Here is a 20012-nt window from a genome sequence, read left to right as displayed (position 1 = left end):
TCTTGATCCCTCTAGAATTTCTCAGATACCCAGATAAGAGCCAATGTCCCATTCTTTAGAAATACCAATGACATATTTTAACTGAATTTTAGTTTGGGGTTAAACTTTCTTCCTAAACATGATAGATGATTTCTCAAGATTTACCTCTTGCACCAAAGCTTTCCCATAATTTCCTATAATATCCATAACTGCATTGCATTCATTCTCCTCCACTTTACAAAAGAAAAGACTATCATCTGCAAACAGCAACTGAGAAATATTGGGAAAATCTCGAGCTAACTTGATGCACGTAAGTTTGTCCTCCCGTTCAGCCATTTTAATATTAGCAATCAAAACTTTTGTGCAAAGAAAAGAAAAATACAGTGAGAGGGGTTCCCCTTGTCGTTAACCCCTTTGCGGAATAATGGAACCACGTGGCTGATCATTAAGAAAAACATGGTAGGTAACACATTACATAATCCATAAAATCCATTTACTATTGTGACACCCCGGTTTTAGGGACACACGGAGAGGTTTAAAACAATTGATTGGCCATCTATATCACCAAAGTGCACTTATCTTTTCGGACAAGGGTACTGAGAGAACTCCATAGTTAAGTGTGCTTGAGGTGGAGTAGTTAGAGTATGTGTGACCTTCCGGTAAGTGAATGTCAGAACTTTGCAAATGAGGACAAAACACATAGAAAGATCATGTTGTGATTTGTAGGGACGGTAAACAAGTCTTTAAAGCCTCTTGGACGTAGCAAACCGGCTGTTGGATATGGATGGGCTCACGGGCCTAGTGAGAGGACATGAGGCCCACTAAGCGAGGTGGACCCATCGACTGGGAGTGTACATGGGTCCACTAAGAGGTGGCGGTCGGGGCGTTACAACTATCAAAACCCAACTGAGATAAAACCGCTTCCAGAAAATCTCATTCAAAACGATTCTTAACTAAAAACGCTAATTTACAGCGTCAGTTAGTTTTCAGCCCGTGAAATATCTCCTGAACAACCAGAATCTTATCAGTTATTAATATTCTAGAAACAAAAGCCGATTGATTTTTAGAGATAAGAGAAGGCAAAAATCTCTTAAGCCGAAAACAAAGGACCTTCGAAATAATCTTATATACTTAAATTACAAAGGCTAATCGGCCTAAATTCCGCCATTCGCTAAGATTTTTTAATTTCTGGAATTAGACAACTATTTGTCTCATTTAATTGATTATCAAAACGTCCAGTTCGTAAAAATTCCCTAAGCAGAGCGACCCAAATCCCCTTAAGGACCAAAACCTTTGAAAAACGAAACCGTCATTCCATCAGGTTTTGGTGTTTTCTCCAGATGCATAGCAAACAAAGCTTTACGAACTTCTGATTCAGAGATCTCTTTAGTTAATTCTCAGTTCATATTGTTCGTAATGAGTGGAGTACCTTTTCAAATCATCTGTGAGATACCACTTACATTGGATTTCTTAAAAAAATTCTTAAAATAAGTCGACACAATATTCTCCATACCCTAAACTGATTTATCATATATATCATTAGGACCATACAAGCCGACGATCCTATTTCTCACTCGCCGCTGCTTAGTAGATGCATGAAAAAAATTTGTGTTTTTATCTCAAACCCTTAACCAAAACTTCCTACTTTTATGGTGCTAATACGTCTCCTCATCGTGGTATGCCACTTTCAATTTCTTCTCTACACTTTGGATTTCCTCTTGAGAAATCGAATCATCCTTTTTCGACTCTTACATAGCCGCCTTCAGCGCGGAAATAAGCGAGAGACCATTAGGAACATTATATTTTCTCCTTCAAGAAATAGAATTCGAAAAAAAATTTGTCTTATCCACAAAAACCAGGATGCAAAAAATTTCGTACTATTCCATCCTACCTCCACAGCCCCAGAAAGATCATATTTTCCTATCCAACGCTTGTCAAATCGAAATTGCCTATTTCTCAGCTCAAAAGATTTTAGACAAGTTGCTTATATTGGACAGTGATAGGAGCCAATCATCTCTAAATAATCCACGTTCTAAAGATGTCAATCTTCATTTCCTAAAGCACGATCTAAACAACATCTAACAACCTGATTATTATGTCTATTAACCCGCCAAGAAAATAGCTCACCATAAAAAAAGAAATTCTAACAAACCACAATGACGGATCATAGAAAGAAAAGGTACAAAAGAAGAAGTCGGTCTCAACACACCACCATTTTTCCATGATTTCCAATAAGATCGTTAAAATCCTCGACCATAAACCAAGGATCCATTCTGAAATAACCAATTTGAATTGACTTGTCCCATACCTGCTCAACATGTTGAGGAACAGGATCACCATATACAAAAGACAAAAACACCAATTGTTGCTCAAAAAAGCTTGAACGTCAATTAAACGATCGCAATCGTAAAGAATAAAAAGTTTATTTCTTCCATGAAAAATAAAGCTAACCTTCGTTAGACCCGCGTGGCTTAATAGTATACAACTTATTATAACAAAACGTTTGTAAAAGAATAACATTTTTTTATCTTCATGTTTGAGCTGGTGGTTTCGAGAGCGTCACCATCCCTTTCTTAACTTGACAAACTCCACCAGAAGTTTTACCGTCTGTTACTTTATACACATGTTTACCCATCACCCTCTGTTTGTTGCCATCACCTGCAGGTTAGACAAGGCCTTAGCAAGTAACCGTTTCCCCGGAGAAGCCAAAGACAAAGCAGATTTCCTAATACCACTAACACCTTCATAACATTAGGGCTATTAATCTTCACTCTGTTACCAGTCTGATTCCCTATATTAACAGCCAGCATAGCCCTATTTACATTACCCATACCCAACTCTATCGGAACAGAAGAAGAAGAGTTACCTTGCGGATTACTAGCATCCTCACCAAGAAGAGCTGTCCCTAGATCAGGTTCAACACCAACGTTCTATGAGATAACACCATCATAATACTCACCCTCTTCAAGCAAATCATATGTTTCTTCCAAAAATTCCAAACGAACAGAGACCTTACCAGCTCCCTAATTTGGAGAATTCTCCATTACCAAGTCCACCTGAGAACCTCCAACCTCTGAAACCGAAGAAGCATCACGATCAACAGCCTGCGACCTCTTCTCATTTGAATTTTGTTTAGCCTTGTACAAAGGTTTAGGCCAAACCGGCCCAGCCCCCTTTCTGCTGAGATGAAAAGTAAGAACCTGACCCAACGAATCCCTGCCAACAGCCTGAGACCCTCTCTTTCCTCCAGCCTCACTAGACTCATCCTCATCGAGGTTCCTCTTCTGACCCCGAACCAGACCCTGAATCGTTTCCTGTTGACGACAACAAAAGTTGCTAGTGTCACCAACACGATATTAAAATTGTTGACCACGCTCACTGGAATCTTTTATCTAAAAGTCTAATGCTCTCTTAACATACTTCATTGGTTTCTCCCACAAAATGTCATTATATTGCGACCCTTGCTTAACCAAAGATTATTGCCTCTGACCACCCCTCTTATCGGATTGCTCCTCAAAAACATGACCACCAGTAACCTTATTTAACTTAGGATAAGTTCTCGTCTCATGAGTCAATCTAGAACACTGCTCATAGAATCTCATCAATTTCTAATATTCAAGAGAAACGATAACTTCATCACCAGTATCAAAAGGCACCACCAATCTGGAAGAGAAAGGGATTAAAGCCATTAACGTTAACACATATACTTCTAGACTCCTCGTCTAGCTCCCAGATTAAACCAACCTTCTTATCGATTGCTTCTAAGGTTTCTACCTCCCAAAGGTGCATAAGAATACCAACAACCTTCACCAAAAATTGATAGCAGATGGATAAGTAGACAAAATGATAGGCTCCTACCTTAGCAGAGAAACCATGCAACCATCAAAATGGTAAGGACCGTTCTGCATCACAGACTGAAGATCATCTTATGCTTCAAAGTTGAACAGAAAAATTCCCTGCCCTAGATCATCCCCCACCACTCTATTCTCAAGCTTCCATATCCTAGGCAGGTTGGCCACCAAAGAATTCATCCTATGGATGGTCGGATTCATCAACCTCCCAAGTTAGAGAAAATTGATGAATTCTTTGAGCCAAGACAGAGTTTAAAATCTTCACCGTTTAAGTACAAACCAAAAAGCTTTGCCCTTGTTAAGCGCTAGTTGAGTCATAATACGCTACAGAAACCACAACACCGACACTCACCTACTAGAAAAAATCACCACTCTGATTAGACTACAACTCTCAGATACAACCAATGGACAAAAAACCTTATGATTGATGCATCATAGTAACCCAATTCACTGAATAAATATCCATTCTACAACCCAATCTCAACCTTGAAAAAGAAGAAATATTCGAATCACAAAAATTTCTAAAACAAATCCTATCACCGAATCTCTGAATATCCCCTACAAATAGACCACCAAAGATTAAGACTATAATTTCCATAACTACATCTCCAAAAAATCCTCACCTTGATACCCAAGACTGCAGACGAAATCAGATTTAATATTAGAACCTGAGCAAACGAAGATATCACCCAACAGGATCCTTACATCCCTGAGTCGAATCCCCCCCAATCTTTCTTCCACCAACCATCGAATCAAACTGAATCAACAATTTAAGAGCCCAAACAACCAATCTTCCCCTTACAGAGACTGAAACTCACAACAACAGACTTAACCAGACCAAGAACAAAGACAAACTTCCGACCCATCCTCGATTCCGACAACCCAAAAGAGGAACAAAGAGACTGTCTCTCCATGTTCCAACCTTTTTTTTAGTACGCTATATTATTTGTTTAGCGTTTTTGGATACAGCAAATTTTCACGAATTGTTTTTTTTTTAAACTATCATAATATACATTACAAATATCAAGTTAAATAAATAAAAAAGATTTAGGTTTTATTGTATGGTTACAATGATCATGCACATGCTATTTCAAATTTTATGATATTTCCTGCAGAATTTTATTTAACATTGCACTACAACTTTTTATTGACTTTAAATTTTAGACACCTTTTTACCCTAAAAAAAAAGAATCTTAAATTTTAGAATTATGTTAATTAAGTTGTAATAGACATGCAATTTTCAGTTCTATTTGGGAAAAATGCTATTTTAATTCAAAAACTTTTTAAATCTTATCTTGTTTGACTAAGCAAGTTAGCAAACTTCAGTCAACCGTACTAAGCAAAAGAGTAAAAATAAAATATTATCTTCCCAAAAGTATGTGGACTAATCTAGTTTATGATTGTCATCATTGCACCTATGACCTAACCTTAAAATTTACATCGATATTAAATAAGACCGACCTCTATTTCTAAATGTTTTGGCGGTATTTAAGAAAAACAATTATTAGTAAATTAACAAAGAATTTGGCCCATCCCTCTCTATAGTCTATATAGTGTTCGGCCATGATTGGAGCCAAACGATAGTTATGTGCACCTGCGTACGTTGTTTTTATATATATACTAATTTTTCATTCGTAGTACATTGCGGATCAAAATTATAAATTATTATATTTTAAATAATAATTTTTAATTTATTTAGTTTTTAAATTCTAAATTAATTAATTATTATTTAACTAATTTATAATTTTGTTTAAAATGTTTTATTTTTCTTACGTTTTATACAGTATAAAACCTAATTACATTAATTTTATTATTAGATAGAATTAAATTTTAGAACATTTAGTTTTATTTTCTAGAATTAAACAAAGGTATATGCCTATATGGTATGTTTGTGTATATTTTTATGTGTATACAATTTTTTTTTTGGAATATTAAGAATGTGTTATAGTATGTGTAATATTTTGTAGTTCATATACTAAATAATTTATAAGTTAATTTTCTAAACTATGATAGCAAATCTATAGTATATGAAATAAACTAATAGTTTTAGTGTTGGTTATATAATCCAAACTTACCATGCTAGGCGAGGTCACGCATCATGTATAAAGATTTTTATACAATAGTATGTGAGCCTAAAAGTCACTTTTTATCAAATCAATTTTTCAAATTTTTATCAAGTAAAATATAACTTTTACAATATGTATATCTTATTTGATACATGAGAGATCAAATAAAATAACTAAAAGACTCATTAGTATTTCCATGATTTTGGTACTTTATATATAATAATTATATCTATATAACCTGATATTTTTGGATTTTAACCAATCACATTAATATATACATACACGGGTTAACAATAGTTGCTGATCCGGTTTTTTTTGGCGAGATAGACACGACATAACTCTACTTTCAAGAGGCTTTGGGATGTCAAAATAACTTAAATGTCATATCTTTTGTGCTTGCATCTTAGGTTTCCTGATAAGAAAGTCACAAATACACAAAAAAAAATTAGAAACACAAAAAAAGAAATTAAGAATTGTTAGAAATAAATCTAGTTTGAAATCGAGCACTTCATTTACCATCGACATCAACACAACAACATTGTCAATCAATAATCAACATATGAAGAATAACAAAATCTATAGAGGAGGAGGTAGAGAAGGAGGAGGAGGATAGTGAGTCAACGGCCTTGTTTGCGGCTCAGGTAGAGGAGAAGGAGTTATTCTCTGATCCTCAGAATCCTGGACCTCAGTTGGTGATGGGAAGTGTTTCCCTCCCTCCTACTTATACTGGTTACCACTGTTTTTGGGATGGCTCATGGAAGGACACAGACAAGTTTGCAGGTGCAGGCTGGGTGTGTACTGCGTCCCAAGGATCCTTTACGCTCATGGGCGCCTCGAATTTTCGTCGTAGTCTCTCACCCCTTCATGCCGAAATTGAAACTTTTGTTTGGGCTATGAGATGTATGATAGGGCATGACTTCAGGAATGTGGCTTTTCTCACAGACTGTTCAGATTTGGTGAAGATGGTGTCTTTCCCGTCCGACTGGCCAGCTTTCTCTGCTTATCTCGACGATATCAAGATGGATATGGAGAAATTTACAAGTTTCTCGTTGACTTTGATCTCTAGGAATGCTAATGTTCTTGCGGATCGTTTGGCACGACAAGTTCGTACTCAACAGTATGTGGTTACTTTTGTAGACAATTTCCCCTCCAATTGGCTCGTTTAGGCTAATCTTTTGTTTGTTGTTAAGAAAAAAAAGAATAACAAAATCTATAAAAAAAATATGCCTTGAAGATCTCAAATAGAGAAAGATGCCTAAAATCAAATTTTGTCGTGTCATCGTTCTAGTATAATGTGTTCTTTTTTTTATTAATGGGAATATGTATATAGCGGATCAAAAGGATTAGTTTTAAATACGTAATAAAAATAAATTTGTGAGCAAGCAATATTTTTTACATTTAATTATCATTCCTTGAATAAGATATCAAATTGTATGGTAAATATGTTTGCTACCTTTTAAAATTATGCAGTTAGTTTTTTAACAATTACACCAAAATTATTGGCATTTGCAATTATGTAGAACAATTATATCGATACATTTTTTCATAGAGTTTAAGCTTCGATACATTTTTTTTTTGTTTTCTTTCTTATTCCAAAGAAGAATGTCCACAACGTTCAATATTTTTCTTAGGCCTCTAGATCTCTAGGCACGGCACTGGTTGGATCAAGTCTGATTGGGTCGGATTTTTTTATCAAATTTATGAAAATTGAATCCTGTATAAGATTAGAATAGATTACAAACGTTAACTTTTAACGATGATGAAGTTAAAACTTGAAAATCAAATTTAGCGAGGCTACACATTATCGAAGTTTTATTGTGGAAACAGAGCAAAAGTTTGCAGTTTTATGGAGTTGTAGATATAATAAATGAAAGCTTGTGTGGTATTACACTTCAGCGATCTAATATTTTAATCATTTTCTAATTCTTCGAATTATTTAAAGTATTTATGTTTGACATATCTTACAGAATGTGGTATTTTCTAAATATCTGTCACTTTGTATCCATTATTACTTTTTAAGAAAATTTATTGTGTCTTGAGTAAAAAAAATATATAGAAAAAAGCTCTGTAAGATTCGTGTTACATAATACCGTAAGAATATAAACCCGTAAAAATGTTAAAGACGGGTCCTCTCAGGGTAAGAGGTAACAACAGTTAATACAATAATGAATTGGCCAGCCGACATTACCGAAAGAGTTCGATATATATAGTGAACCCCAAACTTAGGCAGGAGGCTTCAGTATTATTAAAGGCAATGCGATGTAATTTAAAATAATAAACTGGACCTCTTTTTTTTTCTTTTTTTCTCTTCCATGAAAGTAAAACTCTCGAGCTATCTATCCGAAACTATGTGTCGTTGTTCGGTGGTGGGGAGACGATTTGTTTAGTCAAAGCTATCTATCCCACTTCAATAAATATTATATTAGAAAACAAATGCTTTGTTAAAAATTTAATTTTTTGCCACGTGTAGAGGCGACATACATTCTTTGAAACTCTATAAATACCAAGCCTTCTCCTGCAAAAGGCCCAACCAATTCCATATTAAAAATATTAGTTCCTCTTTGTTTCTTTTTACCATTTGCATAAAATAGTTTTTGCCTCCAAAAGACCAAAAGACTTATAAAAGCTCTGCATAAAATAGTCTCTTTGTCACTTTATCTCTATTCTGCACAAAACCCATTTTTCTCTTCTGGAGAATCATGTGTAATTCTACACCTTATTCTTCTTCTTCCTCCTCATCCTTATTATCTTGTAAACACAAAACCCATTTCTCAAAACTCGAGACAGGTGATAATACAGATGACCCTCATTATTCCGAATTCACGAATAATGATTCTTTAGACCTTAAAAGATGGCCAACTTTTCATGAGGTAAATAATTTTCTTTTTCTTTCTTATATATGAATATATTTATTACGGTGTACACATATATATATATATATAATACAAAACAATACAAGAATCGAGTTCTTGACAAAACTAGATTGTACGAACTATGCCAAAAGTGTATATATATATATTATGCCTTTTGGTATTTTTTTTCTTATTTTGTATGTAAAAGTTTAATATAAGCTTTATTTGATTAATATAATTAACCATCAACCAGAAAAAGAAAAAAATAAAAAGTTGGTAACTAAAAATATCTATGGACGTGGACGGTTCTTGTTCTTGATGACTTTAGTTTTCTTAATCTGGCGGCAGGGCTTAGAAGAAGTGAAGGCGATCGGAAGAATCTCTGGGCCGACGGCAATGACCGGACTTCTTATGTACTCAAGAGCGATGATATCGATGCTGTTCCTAGGCTACCTCGGTGAGCTTGAGTTGGCCGGAGGATCTCTCTCCATAGGCTTTGCCAATATCACCGGCTACTCCGTCATCTCCGGTTTGTCCATGGGGATGGAACCAATCTGCGGCCAAGCCTACGGAGCTAAACAAATGAAGCTTTTAGGACTAACCCTTCAAAGAACCGTCCTCCTCCTCCTCTCTTGCTCGGTCCCGATCTCCTTCTCGTGGCTCAACATGCGGCGAATCCTCTTATGGTGCGGCCAAGATGAAGAGATCTCCTCCGTAGCTCAAAAGTTCCTTCTATTCGCCATCCCTGACCTCTTCCTCCTCTCTCTGCTTCACCCTCTTCGCATTTACCTCCGAACACAAAACGTTACATTGCCCGTGACGTACTCCACGGCCGTGTCCGTTCTCGTCCACGTTCCTTTGAACTTCCTCTTAGTGGTGAAACTCGAGATGGGAGTCGCGGGAGTCGCAATAGCTATGGTTTTGACAAATCTCAACCTTGTAGTCCTCTTATCTTCTTTTGTGTATTTCACGAGCGTGCATAGTGACACATGGGTCCCACTTACTATTGACTCTCTTAAAGGTTGGTCGTCTTTGCTCTCACTTGCCATACCCACTTGTGTGTCTGTTTGTTTAGAGTGGTGGTGGTACGAGTTCATGATCATTTTGTGTGGACTTTTGGCTAACCCAAGAGCCACCGTGGCTTCTATGGGAATCTTGATCCAAACAACAGCTTTGGTCTACGTTTTCCCATCCTCTCTCAGCCTTGGTGTCTCTACGAGAATTAGCAACGAGCTTGGGGCCAAACGCCCTGCGAAAGCTCGTATATCCATGATTATTTCACTCTTCTGTGCGACCGCCTTAGGCCTAATGGCAATGATGTTTGCCATGCTGATTAGACACCGGTGGGGACGCTTGTTTACCACGGATGCAGAGATTCTTGAGCTGACTTCAATCGCATTGCCCATTGTGGGGTTATGTGAGCTCGGAAACTGTCCTCAAACCACCGGCTGTGGGGTTTTAAGAGGCTGTGCAAGACCAACACTTGGTGCCAACATAAACTTGGGTTCGTTTTACTTTGTGGGCATGCCGGTGGCTATTCTGTTTGGGTTTGTTTTCAAACAAGGGTTTCCAGGTCTCTGGCTCGGGTTGCTTGCAGCTCAAGCAACGTGTGCTTCTCTCATGTTGTGTGCGCTCTTGAGAACAGATTGGGCAGTCCAAGCTAAGAGAGCTGAAGAGCTGACGTCAGAAACTTCTGGAAAAACTCCTCCTCTTCTCCCCATTGTCAGATCAAAGAGCCGGTCTAACTCAGATACAGAAGATATGATGAAAACGATGTTGGTTTAGATTGATAGCTTTTCTTTGCAGTCATTTGCCATCAACATTGGCGTACATATGTTCTTATCAAAACATTATTTTTTCGGAGTTTACATTGCTCCTTAATTTCTACTTTTTTATCTTTCAAGAACGAATTTATTTTGTGGGCTTTAGTGGTGTTTGTGTTATCTATGTTTGTATGGGTGTGATAGTTCTTAGCTAATTTGACTTTAGCAGTTTGTACTTTATATGTTCCCTTTTGTAATAACTCAGTTTGGCGTGGTTATATTTATCTTTGTCCATTTTGTAGGAGAAATGATATTTTGTTTTGTTAAACAAAGCCATAAAATAAAATGATAACATTTAACTCCATTATTACAACTTCAACTTATTTCTTAGAAAAGAATCAATACTTAACCATTTTTGTGTCAAGATCATAAGTTTATAACCAAAAAATCATATATGTAGGTCACTAGGACTGTATCGATCAGACCTACGGGTCGAAGACAATCAAGATAACTACGGATAAAGTAAAAAAAAATCTAGAATATTTTCCATAATTGATTAGTATGTTTTTTTTGCCAATTCTTTTGTATAATACATTTATATATATTTGTGAAAACTTTGCTGATTTAACAATCAATTCTTTTCTTAACGACAGGCAAGATGAATCTTTATTTATGAGCTTTTTTGGTTGTTCCATGTTCCATAAACGGAAATTATATTCGCAGCCAAAAATGGAAATTTTTTTCCCTTTAATACCATCATATTCTTTGTCTCAAAGCCATACGTACGCCCCATATATACGTACGAGATTCGATACGTTTAAAATTTAATTGAGATCATATTTATTTGATTTTTGGTTGTTTCCTTTGAACAGAGAGAAGCATCTTGAAACAAAAAAAAAATATCCGTTCTTTTCTTTTATATATATACTACTCTCTTCTTTTTTTGAGGGGACCAGAACATGAATTTATACGAACTTCACCAGCGATGTGGCCAAAGAATAAAACATAAATATGACAAAAGAAAAACAAAAACTGAGTGGAATTGATAATGCGTCTACGTGTCGACACTATGAATTTCCTTTGATATTTCTTTTCAGAAGATATTTTTGAGAAGTAAACTTAAGAAGTAAAATGGAAAAAATCGTTAAGTTTCATTGGCCATCTATGAAAAGTTGGAATTTCGTTGGCTTTTGAATTATGACGAAAGAAAAGACAATTATATTTTTTAGTTTTCGACATCCACCTTTTGTTATTATTTTACACGTGAACAACTTATGTTTTTTTTTTGTCTATTATTTGTAAACATTATGAGGTCAATTTTACTAGATCTCTCTAAGTTTACTGGTGAAACAATTTCGAAATTACATATTTACATAGATGATGATATTATCGCATTACATTTGGCATCCTTCTTAATTACTTGTACTCTTCTGTTAAATTTTAATTACAATCTAAGCACTTGTCCATTATCCAAATAATTCTTTGTGTGTTGTCATTTTGCAAATTCTATCCCTGAAAATCCTAGGAGGAAAGCAATGTTATGACATATGTTTTAATTCTTACCTCATATAAATAATATTAGATTCGAAAGGTTATATATGTGAGTGTCCATGTACGTATACTTAGAATAAGTATGTCAAGTATACAATAAAAGTTACATCAATCACAGGTTCTTACCGTCTTTGGCTAGATCAAACGTTCAACTGTAGCCACATGAAGCATCACAAGTAGAGAAATATATATATATATATATATATATATATAATACATAATATATATAGAGAGTAGAGAGTCGTAGTGAAATTTGTGTTCAAACAAAAATCGAACTAAAAGATTCCAAGTCTAGAAATGTCGCGTGTGGGTAAAGCTCGAGTTTGGAGGAGAAAGAGAGTAGTGTTTGAAAAGCCTATCTTAGGCAGGTAGGCAGGGTCCCCCACGCAGAGACATAGAGCGTCTTCCTTTCTTGTAAACAATTTTCTTACTTTTTCAAACATCATCAATTTTATTATGTTCTTATTCATGAAATATGTATCTTAAATACTATGCACGCGTTCTAGTATTTGGTTCGGGTTCAGATATATCCATTCGATTCCAAATACATTTTGAATATAAAGGTTTAGGATCATTCTGTTAGTTTACAATTTCGGTTTGGAATCAATTCGATTTTTGTTATTTTCGGTTTGGTTCCGAATACCTGAAATAATATTATTTTTTTAGAAAATTCTTAAATTTAAATAATTTGATTAAATTTTGATAAATATATCTAATTATTTTTGGATATTATGGTTAAATCAAGTCATCGATCTTTAAATCTTTACTATCCTTCTGTATGGCCTTTCATGTGTTTATTATATAGGGTCTTGCGAGAACGAAGTAACATTCGTAGATTACTGGTTTGAAACCTCTTCCTATATCTCTCTCTTACCACAAATCTTGTCAGCTTCGCAACCCCATGAAGGGGCGGATCCACAATGAGCATGGGTGATGCACTAGCACCATATAAACAATAAATTGTTTTAACTTTTTTGCTGTTTCTGTAGAGTTTAATGGCATAATGGTAAGGGATGCACTCCTGATTCGCTCGCTTTTATAAGTATTTTCTTTCTTTCAGCTTTAAAATCTATGCCTCTACTTGTAGTTAATTAAACCAAGTTCTTAAGTTAAAAGTTATAACGGTATATGTGTTAAAAGAGAAGCAGTAAAGATTAATACAAGTACAGTATAGAAGTTTAAAAGGAATAAAAAAGTTCTTAGGTTAAACATTTAGATACACTATATATATACTCATTATTATTTTGTATAGAATACTAAATGTAATATTCCGAAGCCAGCGTTAGTACCGCAACTGATGGATAGTCTGACCACGTAAAAGAAAAATTTACCTTATTCTACTCTTCGATCGGATATATTTTTGGAACTAATTAAACACGAATTTTTTGGATAGTAAAAATATATAGTCCCTGTCTATGACTTGTAATTGTAATACATGTATATAATTGTATAGTAGGTACTTGTTATCACGTTTTGCATGGGTATATTGTATAATTTCTATATACATAAATTAAAATTGATGAAAAAATATTATTTTTTTAACTCTTGATTTATTATTTAATGCAACTCATGAGAACTGTTACTTAAACGATTCTACCACATATAATTCTCTCTGATCCTATTAGATTCTCTCTACAAATTACATTTTTTTTCTTTGAATACACACTTTCTATTCTACGCGTAAAATCACGGCGAACGGTTCTAATTGTCATTATTGGAGATCTCATGTAATCTTGTCTCCTTAATGTGCAAATTAATTAATTAAACGCACTGTTTGGACGTCGACCCCATACCTCTTGATTTAGAAGTATTAATCAACTCTTAGTCATAGTCAACCACGGGAACAAAGGGATTTCCACGTAAATAGTTATTAGATATTAAAAACCTGTGTAAAAATAGAATACATAAAATTACCAGAAATAGCATGCATAGTCCAATAAATGTACGTAGAATAGACAAGACCAGAAAAATTTATGGCTCCGCATCCTTTTGCTTGGAAATATATACTTTGCATTCCTCTTCTACGTAAAAACAATATTTTGGGCACCAACATTCCAAACATGTCGAGATCGACATATTTTATTCAACCACGAAAAGTAAATCTTGTTTGCATCGACGTTTTGATAACACTTTGGTTTTCGAAGCCTTTACACAGGGGCGGATCTACATGAGAAAGGGGTGGGGCACGTGCCCCATACTCTTTTTAAAAATTTACCCAGTAGAAATTTTGAAATGATATCTTTAGTTCAGTTGGTAAATGAAAATAGTATGTTACTTCAAAGCCACCAGTTCGAGGCTGTGTACATGCTTTTTTAGCATGTTCCTTTTTATTCTATTGACAATTCCATGCACTTTTATTCAATAAAATTATATATATACTTTCAGTTCTATTTTTTTCTTGTATTTCTTTCTAGTTTAACTTTAACAAATTTAATTTGGTAAATGAAAATAGTATGTTACTTCAAAGCCACCAGTTCGAGGCTGTGTACATGCTTTTTTAGCATGTTCCTTTTTATTCTTTTGACAATTCCATGCATTTTTATTCAATAAAATTATATATATACTTTCAGTTCTATTTTTTTCTTGTATTTCTTTCTAGTTTAACTTTAACAAATTTAATTCGTATTTTAATTGTTTGTTATACATATAACTTAACTAAAAATATATAACTTAACTAATATATAATTAGTATACATATAACTTTACTAAAAATGTTATAAAGCTACTAAATTAATAACATCAAACAATATTATCTCTTTTATAGTTCATTTGTTATTTTTAGAGTTTAAATTTATTTGATATGCTTAGATAAGTGAATTTAAATGTAATACATATATTTATAGTTAATTGTGAATTTTAAGTTTGTAAATGTGTCTTTTTAATTATTAAATTATATATATATATATATATCATAGAATATAAGTAATTAAGTATAATTATAAACGAATAAATAAACACTTTCAAAAATTTGGGTTCATTTTTCATTTCAAAATTTAAAATATGTTAATTTGGAAGATATACTTTGATGCTGTCAAATTAGTATATATAATTTCTGTAATATTTTTATAATAGAAATTTATTATTATTAATTATAAGTGTTTGTGCCCCATGCAAAATAGTCTTCTGCACCCGCCACTGCCTTTACATTTATAACCTTACACGAGTAAAACAAAAAAAAAGTGTGATAAAAATTTAAAGTGTTTTTACCAAAAAATTTAAAGTGCATTCACTAGAGTTTATTATTATTTTTTTATATATATAATTCGGAGTAAATCTTGAATGGAAGAATTCAAAACTAATTTACGAGAAAATGATATCATATAGATAGGATATCCTCCAAATTTGCAAATAGACAGTAAACAATTGGTCTATACCCATGTAGCTAAAGAAATAAAACTGAATAATTCTGCATTAATGAAAAATCAATCTCTGCCCTAGATCAATAAAAGGACTCTTCTACTAAAACTAGAACCACTAGCACCACCTTGTGGTTACTAGAGATTATTTTGCATATATTTTCCAATAATATAATTGTTTGCATATGTTGTATTTTTATAATCAGAAAACTATATTGCCAAATGCCAGGAAAGATTTAAACATTTAATATCTATCGAACTTTATTGACATGTATTATTAATATATTTTTTTGTATAGTTTGTAAATTATTGACATGTATGATAAAACAAACAGAAAAACACCAGCATGATCTCTTTCTTGAACATTCACATATTCTAATATACCTGATCGCGTGATGCATGAGCTTTCTCTCTCAACCGACCTTAATTTGCCTTAAGCATGCCCCAAAATAGGATATGATTTTATAACTGAAAGAAATACTCATTGGCTCTGCCGCCCGGATGAATCCTTACCAATGGTTATACCTTTTTCTTAATTTACTCGCTTTGAATTGTTCGTTATTACTTTATACTATTCTTTTGTAAATAAAAACCAAAGTCAATTATAAAGAGTACAAAAAAGTAAATTAAAAAATCAAATATCACTTATCAAGATAAGAAAAGAAGACCACTCCTTTGCCACGCGGTTAGAATGTGTGTATCATGAAATAACAATGGCGTGTTTTCATTCGTTACAAAAAAAAACATCAAACTTACTCGGTATATATCATTACATAAATTACAATATGAACATGTAATAGTTATATGACAAAGGCACTTAATTGTTTCAACCTCTATTTTGGAATTCTTATTTTTTCAACTATTAATATTATAATTAAAATAAAAATGGGTTATGCGAGTAGCTATCGTAAGTCCTTGTCGGCAAAAGAACTATATTTATATATGCTAAATGTCACTACCTCTAATGGATAAAACAATTTGAAAAGTTATTAAAGTGTTCAGTGATCAATGAATCCTATTTTTAATTTTTGGAGCTAATTAAGATGGTCTGATTTTTGCATTGCATATTTGACACACAAAAATGTCAAAAGTCTTTTTTTTTCTCTCTCTCTTCTGGTCGGCTAGATTAAGTTGATTTATGTTTTGCTTTTGATCAGACGATAAAGATAATAAACCACTATTAAAATTAAAAGAAAGCATATTAAAAGAAAGAACTATATTACCTCACTTTGTTTATATGTTAGTGGCGTGGTATGCTTAATTAGACAAATTGGACATACGTTAAAACGATTAAATGCATTATGACATTACAAATTCAACCACAAACAGAAGAACAAAGAAGCACGTAAGAAACTGTGATCTCGGTTTCATATTATGGACCGAAACCTTAACTATATACATTTGCCAATTGGATTTGCTTTCGATAACGTCTTTGATTTTTGTTTTGTTTTGATAACGCTTTGATATGGTTTGGTCAAAGACTCAATTCATGTTATATTTGCTAATTAGTGAGTCAAATATTATATCATGATCCTATTGTCTTGTATTTATCCAAAAATGACATATTCAAAAATATCCCAAGTTGGTCAATCGTCTAAAATTTTCAACTCGTTAATTTAACTATTTTCGTGAACACTTTTTCTATTGTATGTAAACAATATAAATAAAAATACTCACTAGATGACCAAAAAAAATCACTCACTCAACGATAACACCATCTCGAAGAGTATTTTAAACTCTAAATCGATTTAGTCAAACACTCTCAAGGAAAAATGAAAAGATATATATATATACACGACCCATGACATGCCAAAGTCTATGGTCGTATTTAGCATGTGTAAGTGGAATTAGAAATGTTGTTGTAGGTAAAAAAACCCAGCTCGACTCTAGTAACACTAAGATAATATCTCTCTAGCTGGTTTAACTAACCACTTCTTTTTAAAAATACGCAATCTAGATATTGGAGATTTTTTTTTAGGTTTAAGTTCGTGTATCTTTTAAACCAGACGGGGATCAGATCATATAATATGATTTATTTTCAAGTATTACTTGAACTTCTGACTTTTATACTTTATCCTTGGTGTGTTTTTAAGCCAAATGATATTGGATGATTAAAGATATTTTTACAAGACCTATTCAATGGAAATTAGTACTAGAAAGCTATTTATCAACTATTTATGAAATTACAAAGATGGAAAACTATAGGCTTTCACTTTCATGAATGTATGATAACTGTTGACTGCTCCACTGTCCAACATATAATATACGGTCGTCTTTTACTCATGCATAAGTCGTCGAAGACCACAAGAATCGTGGAACCTATCTCACAACTTTAAAACTTGGGCAACCTATATTCTAGAAAATAAAGTAGCATGCTTCTCAAACAATCTTACTTATATATTTCGGATATCAATAAAGAGAATGATGGTGATCCGATCCAGTGTGTACCTTGATTGGTAACATACTAGATAAGGTAGCGTAAAATCGTAATGTTTTCAATTCTCACGTAAGAAAGCAAGGCATGGGAAATTTGCAGTAGTATGTTTTAACATTTAATTAAGACAATTTTTTTTGTTATAGTATTGAACCAGCCTGATGACTTTATGAAAAAGGCCATCGCAATAGCTTTCTTGCTTACACATATTGACTGGTCAAAGCTGTACGTGCGTGCATATACCTAAATGGTGGTCCTATTGCACTTGAGACTTCTGAAAGAGAACACGTACGGGTCTATTGCGTACGTCTATACGTTTTGCAGAACTCTCACCATGGCTTCTCGATCCTTTGAGATTGACAACATCTATTCAATCTTTCTAGTTTTTTTTTTTTTTTTTTTCCAAAACGTGTAAAACAATTATACAAAGATCTCATATGAGTAGTCAAAAAGTTCTATATTTAGACACTTGGTCCCAAAACGAATATAACTCAATACAAACTCTCGCTCTTGACAATTGGCACAGAAACAAACAATTTAGAGCATAACTATTTAATCCTTTGACGCTATCTCTATGTAGACAAAGAAACGGGACACATGTGGTTGGAAACTATAGTAGCTATAACACATGCGTGTGCCGCAAAGGTTTTGTCAAATAATTGCATGCATCCCTTATTATTGGGATGGGCCGAGAAAAGAGAATCATTGAATCAACGCAACAAAACCTAAATAATTGATGCACAGCACCTTAAATCATGATGATAGACCTAAAAGGCTAAAACCTACACAAACAATGGCCCAAGAGTTTCGTAGGCAGCTCCCTACCTTAAATAGACAAACTTTTTGTGGAATATTGGTAAAGAGAAGAACGAACGGTAAATCAATAGCCAAAATGGACCCAAATCTACTGAACTAGAAAAGAAAAGTGATATATAAGAAGATTAATTGTTTTATACCACTAGATCAATTACATGCATTGCCAGTGAATTTTAAAACAAAAAATACAACAAATAATTTGTTTTACACTGTATAGTTGTTACCAACTGTAAACTATTTTTAGAATATTTGTTTACCAACATTTTAGATAGGTATTATTTAAGGCTTATATTTTTTTAAAGTCATGTTTTTTTTTTATGATTTTTAAAGAAACTTTTATAGAAATTTAGAATTTTCTTTTCACAGCAAAATATTAAACATACAAAAAAAAAAAAAAAAACCAAAAATAACACTAAAACAAGTTTATGGACAAATATAGCACACACTCTATGAACTTTTTTAAATAGCACTAGTTGACATAATTAAAATATTTTAAATTTATTTTTAGAATTTTTTTAGGTTTGAATTGACTATTTTACATTTAGAGTATAGTTTTAAGAGAGCAAGGTTTAGGTTTTAGAGTTTAGTGCTAAATTTGGAAACAAAACTTAAATGTATGCTATATGTTGTAAGAATTGCCCAACATTTTATCTACGAGACAATGGGAGTGTAATTCAATCAAAAGTTTAAGCGAGTGTATTAAAAAAAAATTATTTCAGTTATGGGCTTTTAAATTTGAAGGAAACTGTTATTGAACTAGTTATTTGATTATCTTATTGAAATCCATTATTATTGAAAACATTGAGAATTGGATCTTAATGACATTAAGACAATTTAAAGAGTTTTCTTAGTCAAATATATAAGAAATCTAAAGGGGTGTATTTGAAATGATTTGAGTTTTAGAAAAATTGTTAAAATTATGATCTATTGTACAATCCTCCCAAATCTATGAGATCGGCCCTGTTCGTTTTTCTTGTCGCTGAATCATGTCGCTAAATCAGCGACTGTCGTTATGTCGTTCGTTTGGCTAGAGACTATGATTTTTTTAATTTTTTTTAAAGTTTTTTTTACCTTTTTAATGTATAATAAATGTGTATTGATGAAAAATTTATATTGTGTAGATTTAAATTAATTAAAAAATAAATTAAGGAAATAAGTTGTAATTAATCAATTCTAATACCATGATTTACATAAAAAATTAAATTTTCACACTAAAACTTTTTAGTAAGGCAATTGACGTCCTCTACCAATCTGACCGGTGATAGTATCACGCAACCCTTCCATTGCTCTATCTCCAGTAGGTTCATATGGAGTATATCCACCATGATCATCATCATCATCATC

At 33.1% G+C, this 20012-nt stretch overlaps 1 protein-coding gene and 1 long non-coding RNA gene across 3 annotated transcripts; one reads left to right on the top strand and one right to left on the bottom strand.

Moving 5' to 3' along the window:
• Window positions 2382-4873, bottom strand: LOC104700845. 2 transcript variants are annotated; one of them, XR_753659.1, is made up of 2 exons: window positions 3400-4873; window positions 2382-3293 (listed from the first exon to the last, which is right to left on the bottom strand). It is a non-coding gene; the product is annotated as an uncharacterized LOC104700845 (long non-coding RNA). The 2 variants fall into 2 exon arrangements; XR_753660.1 differs by having other exon boundaries at window positions 3838-4873.
• Window positions 8445-10751, top strand: LOC104700844 (protein DETOXIFICATION 48-like). Its single transcript, XM_010416439.1, has 2 exons — window positions 8445-8766; window positions 9097-10751. The coding sequence occupies exons 1-2, from the start codon at window positions 8596-8598 to the stop codon at window positions 10531-10533; spliced, it is 1608 nt and encodes a 535-aa protein (XP_010414741.1). The 5' UTR covers window positions 8445-8595; the 3' UTR covers window positions 10534-10751.

The sequence above is a fragment of the Camelina sativa genome, chromosome 7 (genome assembly GCF_000633955.1).
Source record: "Camelina sativa cultivar DH55 chromosome 7, Cs, whole genome shotgun sequence".
In the NCBI taxonomy this organism is placed as follows: Eukaryota; Viridiplantae; Streptophyta; class Magnoliopsida; order Brassicales; family Brassicaceae; genus Camelina; species Camelina sativa.
This window is presented reverse-complemented; position numbering and strand designations above follow the sequence as displayed.